Raw genomic sequence first — 13733 nt, forward strand, 5'->3', positions numbered from 1 at the left:
ATATGTACAAATATTCTTAATGATGTGAAATCTATTGGAAAAAATCGTACTGACTTGACCCTAAGCAGACATATTACTATATTAAGAGTACCTTGGGTTGACTTAGCGTAACAGACAAATGATTCGACGAGATGAGTATAAAAATAGTAGAATATCCGTGAACAAAGTGGGGCTCCATTTACTTACTTATACCTTTAATATGCTAAATGTAGCTTGGAAAAGTAGAATGACAGATTGCTGGATATATATGTGAACAAAGTACGATATTGATAATTAAAATTTAGACATATTGAGAAGCTACGTATATAATATATATGAATACTTTAGTTCCATGTAACTTTTTGACAAAAACTGTAGGAGATTAATTCATACTTTTAGTGACATATAACTTTTTGACAAAAACTATAGGAGATTAATTCAAACCAGATAATATCACCACGATAATTTTACTTAGCCCCAGAATACTTTTTACGGCTTTAATGTTATAATCGTTGATAAGATTTGAGTTATCATACATATAAGGAAAGATATATATGTAAGTATTTGTATATAAGTTGTAAATATTTCTGCCGACCTTAGACTGTGACACTATTGGAAAGTCATTTGTCTATACTATTCTTTCTTGCGGTAGTCTTAGTCTTGTCGATGTCTAACTCTGTTCTTGTCTAATCTTTCAAAATATGCCCCAGTTTGATTCAAAAGGATGTATTAAACTTACGTTGTGGTGTGACCGAACCTTATATAGGTTGCCTACGTATCCTGCCAAAGGAATCAGGTCAGAACGTAGTTCGTACGACACGTGTAAATGGTCTGAAATTTTCTAATAAGGGGACCGAACCCGATATGGATTGCCTACGTATCCCACCAAATAAATTATCAAAGTCTTATTATAAGGCGTACAAAGCCCAAATGAAAATGATTAAGTCCTATTGTAAGGCGGACAAGCCTAAATTAAAATGATTAGTCAAATATAAGGTATAAGCCACTGTATTGTTGACTTAGGGTAGATAATTTACTTTAAAGTACTAGTCTTGTCTTTATATATTTCTCATGTGTATAAGTACTAATACAAATTATTTCTTGTCAATATAGATTTCTTAACCGTACTTATATAACGTAATTAATTGATTCTTGATTTGTATATCATGGCTTTGACGTATTACAGATTTGTTATCGGTTATATACGTCTATTCTTAATTACGTATTTTAAAAATAAACAATACGTATCTGTACACAATTCCGAATTTTTTATTTTTTTTTTTCAATTGATTTTTCGTGGCCGACATGCTTTATAAAAACGGTAGTTCCACTTTTCAAAAGTCTTTTACCCTCGGTGAAACCCCGATGGCCGACAACTTTATGAAAGGAGTGTCTACTTTCCAAAAGCAAAAAGCGAGACGGCATCTTCAAGATCACCGTCCACTTGTAAACATCCGTGCATATAGAACCAATCTTTGCGCATATACGTCTTGGTATCCTTCCTTATGAATCCAATCCAAGAAAAAATGCAAGGTAATTCAGGACACTACGCTATCGATCATCAGTATGATTTCGCTTTTGATCTTGCTAACAATCCTTTGATGATGGATTGTACTCTTGAAGATCCAATTTATTCATCTTTTTATAACCCTACCCGGGTGATGGTCATATTCGAATATCTATTTGTATACACTAATAGTAATTGTTCTAAATAAATTAGCTAATGTATTATAATGTTATGGGTGCGGGGATGTGGAGCGAAATGAGCGGTGGATTTGGATTAAGTACCCAATTATTTGGGAGAGCGAGAACCAGGAATTGTTGTTATGTGACAACAATCAAGAAAGGATAATGACTAATGATCGTGTTGAGGAAAAAGGGAAGCAAAAAATGTTGTCTCGAGAAGCAATTTCAAAGTACTTTTACATGCCAATAATTCAAGCGACCAAGGAACTCAATATTGGGGTGACATTTTTGAAGATAAGATGTAGGGATTTGGGGATTCGAAGGTGGCCACATAGGAAGTTAATGAGTCTTCAAACACTAATCAAGAATGTTAAGGTTCACTCTCTATATATACATCTTCCGTACACTCTTCAAAAAAAAAAAAAAAAAAAAAAAAAAAATTCACCTTTTAGTTTATGTAATAATATTATATTTTCTTAATATTTCGTTTAGAAAAAGAACGTTAAGATTTATTCTCTATATAAACATGTAACCCTTGTTTCGGTTATGAATATTTACGAGGAATTGAAGGGGGGGAAGGAAATGGTATGGAACAAAAGTGGAAGGATGTGATAGATTCATTAGAGGAAGAGAAGAAAAGGATGGAAGAAATTCCGGACATGGAACTTGAGGAGAAAACAAAGAGATTAAGGCAATATTGTTTCGGGGCTAACCACAAGAAGAGAAGGCTTATGGGTATGGCGAATTGCGAGGCTTCTTTTGGTACTTACTGCGATAGTGGTCCAGTTGCAGACAATGATGCTGCTATTGGTTATGGCCATGGAGAGGAAGATGATGAAGATGAAGTCATTAAGTTATTTCTCGCTGACTGTTTCACTTCCAGTAGCCCAACCTTGCATGATTGAACTTTGCTTTTATGTTGTTTTTTTTTTTTTTTTTTTTTTTATGTGTTCCTATTAGCTACTCGAAGAAAGTAGTTGGGACAATGGTACCCTTTCAAAATTAATCGGTATTAAATTGGCTTTGCCCTTTGCTTTATCGAATCTTGCAATTCGACTTGATACTATGCGATATCCTTCAAGAATATGCCCGTTCGACGCGCAATCTTTGCACTGCCTTGCAACCATTATATATTTCAACTTCCGCAACTTGAAAATCCGATTTAGTTCTCCACGTAGATTCTCAATCTCTTGAGTCAAGCGGGCGATGTGTTCATCATGTTGGATAGTAGTTCTGTGTTCGGAAGTCTCAGGAGAATCGTTAGAGACCACAATGTTTTCCAAACCATTTGAAATAGGTGCGACTGGATCAGACATGACGATTTCTTTTCCTTGCACAACCCAGGTACGTCGAGGTAGTGATGACGTTTTTGATCTTGTACGATAAGGATGGTCGGCCAGCTCGAGTGTCAACACGAATCAACCCTTTGTGGGAATAATAAAAATAAAAAGGAACACAATAATGCAAGTGATGTCAGTCATGGTCACGTAAAGTCAAGTAGGTCATGTGGCAAATAATTCATCAAATAAAGTCAAACAAGTTGTCAAACAAATGTACATGAATATATCAACCAATAACGCGTCCTAATATGCATGTGACCTCTTTGTGCCAGAGGTAGGCCTAACGTTTGTTTGAAGGGTAAAGTGTGTCATAATACGTCATTCCATTGCTTTTGATTAATTAAACAAATTCTATTTCCCCAAAATAAAGTACAAAGTGTAATATTTATTACATATTAAATGAATACAACATAAAGTATTTCCTAATACAATTTCTACGTCTAAATGTACAGCTCCATTTACGTCATGTCACTGGTCTTCGGCATTTGTTGTACTCCGTGCGGATCCATACCTGTCATAGAAATGTTAATTGTTCCCTCCCTCCTAAAGTTTGATTAATTAAAACAAATAGTCAATATTTAGGCACAGTTACCCTTCAAACATGCACATAAAGTATGATTTAGTGTCACTTGGGGTCGTGGACCCACTTGGACGTTTGGGTAAAGTCATTTAATGGATTTAATACACCAAGGGTATTAAACCTCCTAGGTCATGAAATGTATGCCCCTAGTAACGGTGTTGGTTTAGCTCTATCTTAGGCTGACTAAGAGTTGGCTTCCTATGACACAAGGTTCCCCCAGTGGACAACTTGGGAGTGGAAAGTCCGTGGCCGTCATCTGCACCGCCGATCGACTAAATCCACTAGATCAATCCAACTAAAGGGGTAATTTAGTAGTGCACGGGCGCGAACCGCGAAGCCGTTTTAAGTGTGTGAATTTGTGTGAATTTTCCAGGAATGGAAGAAGTATGAACGGAATGACAATTTATCAAAGCAGTAACACTTAAACAGTTTATATCAAACAAACAATTAATAGCATATAAGCAGTTTATAGCATATGAAAACAATTTAAGCCAATAAAGTGACTAGGTTAGCACATATAGCCTAAAAAGCTAAGTCCGTTATGGTTAGAACCTAAGTACTCCCCAGCGGAGTCGCCAAGCTGTTATACCCTATTTTAACCAGGGTCAAAATAGTTTACAACATCCGGGTAATTCCGGGGTTATTTAAAGTTAAGGAGTCGCCACCTAATTATTTACGGTGAATTAGGGCACCTAAGGTTTATTAAAGTAATTATCTAAAGTTAACTCTGTTTAAGGTCTACGAAACTTAAGATTCTAGGTAAGGGTTCAATTAGTCTAAAGGGAAGGTATTAGGCACCCTTTAAGACCCATTAACAATGGTTAACCGACCGGACTTATGATTAGTTAGGCTAAGTGTGAATAGAGTATTTTTAAGAAAATATCTTATAAGTATTCTTAAAGTTATTTAAAGTAAAACTTGTAGAAAATAATAGTTGCATAAAGAGTTTAGTTATAAAATAAACTAAAAGAAATAGGACATGTGATGTTTATATGTATTTGGAGAAAAGTGAGTTATGACTCACAAATTAAAAGAGTTATTGTAAGATTAATGTTAAAGAAATTTTAAAGGTTTCATATAAAGACTAGTAGTTTAATATATATATTGTGCTAAAGTTGTTTTAAAACAAATATGTGTTTCAAGTGTTGGAAAGGAATTAAAGTGAAAAAGTTATCCGTTGAAAGATGCTGATTTTATTTCTTAGAATAAGCTAACATTAGTGTAAGATTTGTGACGTTTTAAACTTCTAAGGTAGTAAACATAAATTATGATTCTCTTAGCTAAAAGATGTAGTCATGCTATTTTGAAAATCCATTACTCAAATAAATGTTATAGATACTATAAATAGTTTTAAAAATAGAAGTGAATGTAATTTGTGAAATTAACTACCCATTATTAAACTAAAACCCTTAATGTCACTAAGGTTTATTTAATCTAGTAAGGCAAAAAATAAAATGTTAGTCATACAAGGCAAATAAAATACACAACCATAAAAATAAGGAAGAGAGGAAAAGGTTAAATGGATCTGGCCCATTTATTAAGGCCCAATTGCTGACTTTGTTCACGTTATTGGGCTTCGGCCCGATAAATTCCCTTATATGTTGATGCTACGGGGCTGTTCTGCCTATTGGGACTTTGGCCCGATTTTGTTTTCTTTTGTCTTTTGACAGGTGACTCGAGAAGAAGTGTTTCGTTGGGCTTTTAGCCCAACATCGAATGTGGAAGACGAATCCCTCGGACTCGTATGCGAGGTTCATGCAAAAAAAGAATGAAAAGGAAAAGGATTAGTATGCGTCTAAATATTTATACTAAGGCATGCACAATTTATATTTGCTCTGAACAAAGCACACAAGTTGGACAAATAAATCACTAAACATATAATGAGCCCATGACATCTTTAATTCTTAGAATGCAGCAGTGAGCAAGTGCAAAATCCATTGGTTTAAGCCAACAATTAGTTTAACAAACCCAAAGTGTAACGACCACGTAGAAGCCTTAAAACCAAAGTGTGACAACCAACTAGATATCGCAACTACAAGCGAACAATCGGCACGATAAAAGCGATACGGCGGAATAATAGAAGTTTCATCAAAGCATTGGCAACAATATAAATCCCAACACCCAGCAGTTTTACTGAGATATCAATAAGCAAATGAACCTCAAGATGTTGCACTTGCTCCTTGTTAAAATAGAAACAACAATGATCATCGTAGTAACTTAGGGAGTACCAAACAGTGAGCTTTGTATTTCCTAATGGATTAAATGACCAGATCAGGAAAAAATCAAGTTAAAAAGAAGGTTCTGAACCATGACCAATAATCCAGGTTGACTTTACTTCATGTGGGCTTTTACTACAATAGATAAGTCAAGACTTAACTCAAATCAATCTAAACACATATATTAGGCTCAGTTGTTCTCGAAGAACATTCGGCAAACATTGAAGCCTAGACAGCATCTAATCCCACAAATCCGACTAAAATTATGCCATTTAAAAAAAAGTTGATCATGTTTTTAGAGGAATGCTCTCATGTAGGGAATCATATAGAGGGGACAGCTGCTTTCAAAGGATAGGGTGATCGTTTATGTCTTCCAATTCCAACTCGAGTTAAAGAGGGTTTCAATGATTGATTTTAACCACATTCAAACCAATTAAAGTCACTGTCCTGCTCAAACCAAACTAGGAAATACATCTAATATGATAATTAAATGCCATGTCCAGATGAAAACAGGAAACAGAGAAACTGGGCTTAAAACAGCAAGCAATATTTTGACCATGTCATTATTTCAACTCAACTGTCCAAACTTTATGCAAGGTAGTTTCAAGTCAACAAACTGAATTAATGCAGGATAAGCTTGATTGGATCATTTATCTCAACAAGATTCACACGCAGCAGTGGTATTCGACAAGGATATTCATATTGGCAAATAGACATATTTAACAGACACAAGATGAGATGCCAGGTTCAAATATAGAAGACTAATTCACTATACCATACTCTATAATTCATACATATATTCCGAACTCTCAGGTTAACCAAAATTCATGCCTAAGTTTGAAACAGGTTTATTTCTCATGTCTTTTAATCCATTTTAATCAAATAAGCAGCAAGATAAAAGCAGGCTGATTATACTGTCATGCCTAACTAAACTGAATCTAATCATGCCTAGACCTTACTACGTAATAATCAATTAACTACTGTTACCATGGTAGTATATTAACACAGGACACGCATTTAAACTGGACAAATAATACTCACATGATGCCCAAAGATATGCTTAAAACAGACCAGGCCAACAACCGGTCATGCTAAACAAACTAAATGCCTTATATCTACTGAACAACAAAAAGATGCAGTCAAACTAAAGCATATTTAACTGAACCAAAATAAGAAAGTAACTATCATAAACAAGACTGAACAAACAGGGGACTAATCTCCACAAATTGCGCCTAATAAATTTTAACAAAACAGGGAACCAACCAACATAACCTAAACGCGATGAGCTAATCAAAACAACAACAAAAACAACCAATTTCCATAAATTGAACACATAAAATGCGAAGTAAAAGGGAAAGGGGAATTACAGGATCCAACAACCAACAGGATCAACAAATTATACTAGACTTAGTTATCTCAAGTGAAAATCTTAAACACCTAACTTAACTTAAATGAGCAGAACTCACTACTTTCTGGCAAATAATAAACAAGAATATATATTTAGTTCATAACACAGTAACTGAAGGATCTACTGGAGACTAACTTAAACTAAAAAAACAGATCAACTAGACATGTAAAGGAGACCAACTTCTAAAACATATTTGATGCTTTAAGACTAGGATAACAACTGAAACTCAAACTGTAAGGATATGATACATGATTTAATGGTAAGTTTAGATTACCTAAACTTTGGTTTTAACAGAGTTTTTAAAGAAAACATCCTAATCTCATACATGTTAAAAGAGAAACAGATTAAAAGATTCCTAAGTTCAAGCATGAATTGCTAGTTTTGTTATTTACGTTAATATAAACTTGCCTTTAAATCCAGTACCTCATTAACTCATAGCACGAACTTAAAATTCAAACATAATACAAATTGATCTCGCGATAAGGCAGCGACCAATAGCTAAAACACATTAATCCTTTAAGAAATACATATCTTGAGCTTAATCCCACAACACAACAGGAGCTGTGGGTATCTAACAACAACAAACAGGACTAAACGTGAGGGAAGAGGTTTAAGATGTGATACAAGTAAAGCTTACTCTATAACAGATTTGTCGAGGCTAAGCGAAGAGTCAAAATCTATCTCAAACTGATCAGTACTAACAAGCTAATAATGTAATAAAGACATTATTGACCGTAACAATCCAATTGATAATAGCAGCAAACCAGTGATGACAAACCAACTAATCACATAAATTTAATTAATTATTTCCAACTAGACCAGCCAACGACCAAGCGATTGACGAACAACTCGTAAGCCTATGACAGTGAATAGAAAATAAAAAGGGAGGCGAATGTTACCTTTGTTGGGTGCAGTGAAATGGGATGTCGAGGTCTCGGATCTATGCTCGAACTCAAACAAGTTCGAACCCGATTAAAGTAAACTAAAGTTTTAAATAGAAAACGAAATGAAAATAGAGTAATTGTTCGCTGTTTTTGGTGATTAAAACTTGTGTTTTGTAGGGGGTTTTCGTGGTTCCAGATCCTTCAAACTTTGAATGATCTCCGGCTAGAGTTCACCGGAAAAGTAAGAATCCAGTGTAGAAGGTCGTTCTTCTCTCCTCAAAACCCGAAAAAACTCCTCCTCGATCTCCTCTCAATTCGGATTATTTATAGGATTGTGATTAGGGTTTAAGAGAAGAGAAAGAGGAGCGTATGAGAGAGAGGCGCGGGGGACAGGGATGAGTGGAGAAGGCAGAAGCGTGGGGGGACAGCAGGTAGTGGAGAGAGCGTGGGAGAGAGAGGAAGAGAAGAGTAGAGAGAGATAAGGAAGAGAAAGAGAGTGGGGTGGGCGGCTGGTTTGAAGAGGAAAGAAAGAGAGGGAGAAAGAGATTGGGATTAGGTTTAGGGAAATGTATTAGTTCGTTGGGCCGGGTCGGGAAATATAATTGGGCTAGACTGAATTAAATGGTAGTGGGCTGGTCTTGTGGGAAATAGGTAATGGGCTGATATAACGTGGGTTGTTTATTTGGATAGGGAAGTAGTATTGTATGGGCTGATTATTTGGACCATTTATTCGGCTGAAAAATATTGGTCCTTCCTCCGCTGTTTAATTATTCTTGGGCTTCTAATTTGATAAATAGTATAATATATGATATGTGAAGACAATTAATATGTAAAAAATAAGGATTTAGCAAAGTGTTGTCTTGTAATTAATTTGACGAGTCCGAACCCGAAAATGAAACGATGACTAACCGTTTAAAATTTGCGGTAAAGTAATGCTCATAATGTTGAAAATAAAAGTAACGATATTAATAGTAGTAGTAATAAAATAGTGGAAAATAAAGTATTTAGCTCGTCAGTAAATTTAGAAACCCGAGTAAATTAAATAAAGCAGGGACAAAATTGGGTGTCAACAAAACCAACCCGACATTACATGTATTCAATTTTAAAAATATTTTATACATAAAAAAATTTATTTGTAATGTAATTTTGTTTCTTAAAATTTTTTCATGTTTTTTGTTTTTTATCAAAGTAATATTTAGGAGAATTTTGAATGGAAAATATTATAGATGTTATTAAGGAATAAAGGGAAAATACCAACTCAACACTAATGCTAACAAAAGAAATTCAATTTTACCACTAGGAATCTCGGTAATGTTGTATCTATTATTTAGTTTTGCATCATTGTGAGAGTGAAAATACATAACTTGATTTTTTTCTTTGTGGATTAATACTTATTGGCCATACTTATTTTGTGACGGATGACAAGAATGTTCGAGAATGGACCAAACATGTTTATAGCCTCTAACTTTATTGAAATGTGGCCCATAAGTGACGCAACACATCTCATAAATGAGGGTGACACGATGTATAATATCTCCAAAAATGCCCCAAGGTGTTGAGTTATGGTACATAAAAGAATGCCGGGGACTACATCATCCGACTAATGTAAGATTGTGAAAAGAGTTGATTGAAAGGACGAGTATTAGCTAGGGAATATGAAAGAAAAAATTGACCTACGTGGCACGTGTTTCAAATGGAGCAAGTGTAGGCGGGAGTTGAGAGCCGAGAGTCTAGATCGGACATGAACCTTTGCTTATGAGTTTGATATTCCTCTTCATAAGCATGTTATATATAAGAATCATGAATAAGATAAAGTTCCACATTGACTTGTGTCTATTTGTATTGTACTTTGTCAAAATTTGAAATTCATGTCAAAATTAGTAATAAATTATGAAAGTATATATAATTATAAAGAGTGTGACATGATAGTGAGGATGAACGTACCGATCCATAAATGTTATCTCGGTTGTCTTCATAGACTTGAATGAACGTACGGCTCGACGATGTTTATGATGTGGATATCTCGAGGTTGTATTTGAAGACTTTAATGATAATACGGTACACGCGTATATAACGCTTTCATAGGGCATATTTACTCGATGATAAATGATATCTCGCAGTGAATTTAAAGTAAAATTGAATTAAAGTAGGTAAAGTGAATGGTAAAGTAAAGTAGTAAAGTAGAGAGTGTAGCTACAAGAAAAAGTGTGGAAGTTACTTGCTAGTTGGCTCGTATCATGAGATCACGCCAAAGAAAGAAAGGTGTAGCCATGCGATGTCTCCGGTTGTCTTCGGGGACTTGATGAAGATTCCGTAAAGTCTGTAAAGGGGTAAAGTTGTAAAGTGGATGACTTCTCTCGTATTTACGGGGTTCTTGATCTGATAGTTCCACTATTATGATAGGAAATTCAGTAAATATAAGTTGTTAAACTTGGAATAAAAAAATGAGATAAAGTAGAATCATATATTTATATACTAAAAAGTTCCAGCGGTGCGGTTCGATGCATGTCGACGATCCGTCGACGTGTCGACGATCGCCCGGTTGTGCGGAAACTTAATGATGATCCCTCAATGTTGTCTTCGGAGACTTGATGTTGATTTCCCCGAAAAGTTCGGGGTAAAGTGGTTAAAGTAGGTAAATTAAATGATAAAGTAATTTGTACAGAGTAAGAAGTGATCTCCAAAACTCGTTTGGTCTCTTAGGCATGTAGGAAACCATAGGTTCTCCTACGATGATGCCGAGTTGTCTTCGGAGATTTTTAGATTATGATCATTTTCTTTATGGCTTATTAATTAGCAATATTTATTTTAATCGATTTTATTATCACTCATCTCACGTTTTGTATTTTCTTAAGAAACACCTTGATTATATAGTTGTATCTTGATAGGACTAAAGAAATATTTGAAGTAAAAGTTATATGTTTTGTATGAAGGCTTTTCTTCGGAAAAATCGAGAAAATCGTAACGGAGATTGGAAAAAATTTTATTGGTTTGATTTATTGTATAAATTTAAAAAGTCGATGCAATTAGTTTGATTTGGTAAATAATCCAAAAAGTAGAGATAAAGTTGGAAATGCCCTTCAAATGCATTGGTCTTTAATTTTTGCCCCCAAATTGTCTTTATTGATTGACTTTCGCCTAATAGGCTATCTCGCGATTTTGAGGTTCGAACCCCGGCTGGTTAAAAAAAAAAAAAAAAAAATTCTTAGTTTTGTAGCAAAGGAAAGCGAGTTTTGATTCGTGTTTTGGCATGACTCGGCAAAGCTCCTTTAAGCAAAGTTTGTTAAAGGTAGCTCCATTCGTCTTGCATTTGTTTGGATATTTTTTTAAATTTCTGTTAACGGAAATTCGAAATTAAAAAGTTTTAATAAAGAGTGAAAAATTGAAAGAAAGTATTTCATTTTAAGTATATGTATAAGGAAATGTAATTATATGTATATAAGGTGTTGTGAAATATATATGTAGATTACAAACCCGTATATAACGGATTGCCGTGAAAGATATATATGCTTTTTTTTTAAGTATTTGTATATAAGTTGTAATCCATATTTCTAGTCATACTAGTTGTACACTGTTACTCAATATTAATGGAAAGTTAAAGATGCCCACTGTATACTCATTTGTGTTTGTTACTTCTTAAAAGGAAATCTCGAGTGCTGTTTAATAAATGACAACTATAGAAACCACAACATAAGTCTCGAACTAGATCTTGTCTAATCTTTCAAAATAATTTTTCTATTTAATATCTATTTATTTTGAGAATAAGGACTTGTTTAAGAAAATTATGAGTTAAATTTGATCACAATTTTCCTTTTTTGTAAGCTGTATATAGGTCAATACCCTACAAAAGGTAAAGGTAAGGTTTGTTACATCGTATTTTTGTCGATGTCCAACTTGTGAGTTCGAATACGTTGTTGTTGTTGTTGGTATACGGGCATATTTTAATTTTTTATGGAATATCGGCTATGACCGAACAACATATGTATTGGGTAATCTATGACCCAAATAAATTATCAAAGTCTTATTATACCTTCACAATTTCACGCCCAAATGAAAATGATCTAAGTCCTGGGATAAGGCGGACAAGCCTAAATTAAAATGATTAGTCTGTTCAAATATCGGTTTGGATAATTTAAAAAGCAACTATAATAATAATAATAATCAAATTTCAGTTTTGAAAAATAATTTATCCTACTAAAAGAAAAAATAATTATTGTCTTTATATATTTCTCTATGTGTAAAAAAAAAAAAAAAAAAATACAAATTATTTCTTGTCAATATAGATATTCTTATCGTACTTATATAACGTAATTAATTGATTCTTGATTTGTATATCATGGCTTTGACGTATACTATCTTTATCTCTCTCTCTATCGGTTATATACGTCTATTCTTAATTACGTAGCTTTTTTAAAAATAAACTACCTATCTAAACAACCACCTAATCTCTTTTTCACTATATAGATTTTATTTTTTTTTTTTTTTAAAATAAAATTTTTATAAAGGGCAATTTAGTGTAAATAAAAATAAAAGCACTGTCGTTCCACTTTTCAAAAAGTCTTTTACCCCTCAGTGAAACCTAGATGGCCGACAACTTTATGAAAGGAGTCTGCCTACTTTCCAAAAGCAAACAGACGGCATCTTCAAGATCAGCCGTCCACTTGTAAACATCCGTGCATATAGAACCAATGCTGCATATACGTCTCTGGTATCCTTCCTTATGAATCCAATCCAAGAAAAAATGCAAGGTAATTCAGGACACTACGCTATCGATCATCAGTATGATTTCGCTTTTGATGCTGCTAACAATCCTTTGATGATGGATTGTACTCTTGAAGATCCAATTTATTCATCTTTTTATAACCCTACCCCAGGTGATGGTCATATTCTGAATATCTATTTGTATACACTAATAGTAATTGTTCTAAATAAATTAGCTAATGTATTATAATGTTATGGGTGCAGGGATGTGGAGCGAAATGAGCGGTGGATTTGGATTAAGTACCCAATTATTTGGGAGAACTGAGAACCAGGAATTGTTGTTATGTGACAACAATCAAGAAAGGATAATGACTAATGATCGTGTTGAGGAAAAAGGGAAGCAAAAAATGTTGTCTCGAGAAGCAATTTCAAAGTACTTTTACATGCCAATAATTCAAGCAGCCAAGGAACTCAATATTGGGGTGACATTTTTGAAGATAAGATGTAGGGATTTGGGGATTCGAAGGTGGCCACATAGGAAGTTAATGAGTCTTCAAACACTAATCAAGAATGTTAAGGTTCACTCTCTATATATACATCTTCTGTACACTCTTGTTTCAAAAAAAAAAAAAAAAAAAAAAAAATTCACCTTTTAGTTTATGTAATAATATTATATTTTCTTAATATTTCGTTTAGAAAAAGAACGTTAAGATTTATTCTCTATATAAACATGTAACCCTTGTTTCGGTTATGAATATTTACGGGGAATTGAAGGGGGGAAGGAAATGGTATGGAACAAAAGTGGAAGGATGTGATAGATTCATTAGAGGAAGAGAAGAAAAGGATGGAAGAAATTCCAGACATGGAACTTGAGGAGAAAACAAAGAGATTAAGGCAATCTTGTTTCAAGGCTAACCACAAGAAGAGAAGGCTTATGGG

At 34.0% G+C, this 13733-nt stretch overlaps 1 protein-coding gene across 1 annotated transcript; it reads left to right on the plus strand.

Annotated features, from left to right (window-relative positions):
* Nucleotides 1-12834: 12834 nt before the first annotated feature.
* LOC132045024 (protein RKD3-like) lies at nt 12835-13372 on the plus strand (the record flags this gene model as incomplete). Its single annotated transcript, XM_059435551.1, has 2 exons — nt 12835-12967; nt 13059-13372. Coding segments are annotated over exons 1-2 (447 nt in total), but the record flags the coding sequence as incomplete, so codon positions are not given.
* Nucleotides 13373-13733: the final 361 nt, after the last annotated feature.

This window comes from Lycium ferocissimum, unplaced genomic scaffold, assembly GCF_029784015.1.
Source record: "Lycium ferocissimum isolate CSIRO_LF1 unplaced genomic scaffold, AGI_CSIRO_Lferr_CH_V1 ctg5848, whole genome shotgun sequence".
Lineage (NCBI taxonomy): Eukaryota > Viridiplantae > Streptophyta > Magnoliopsida > Solanales > Solanaceae > Lycium > Lycium ferocissimum.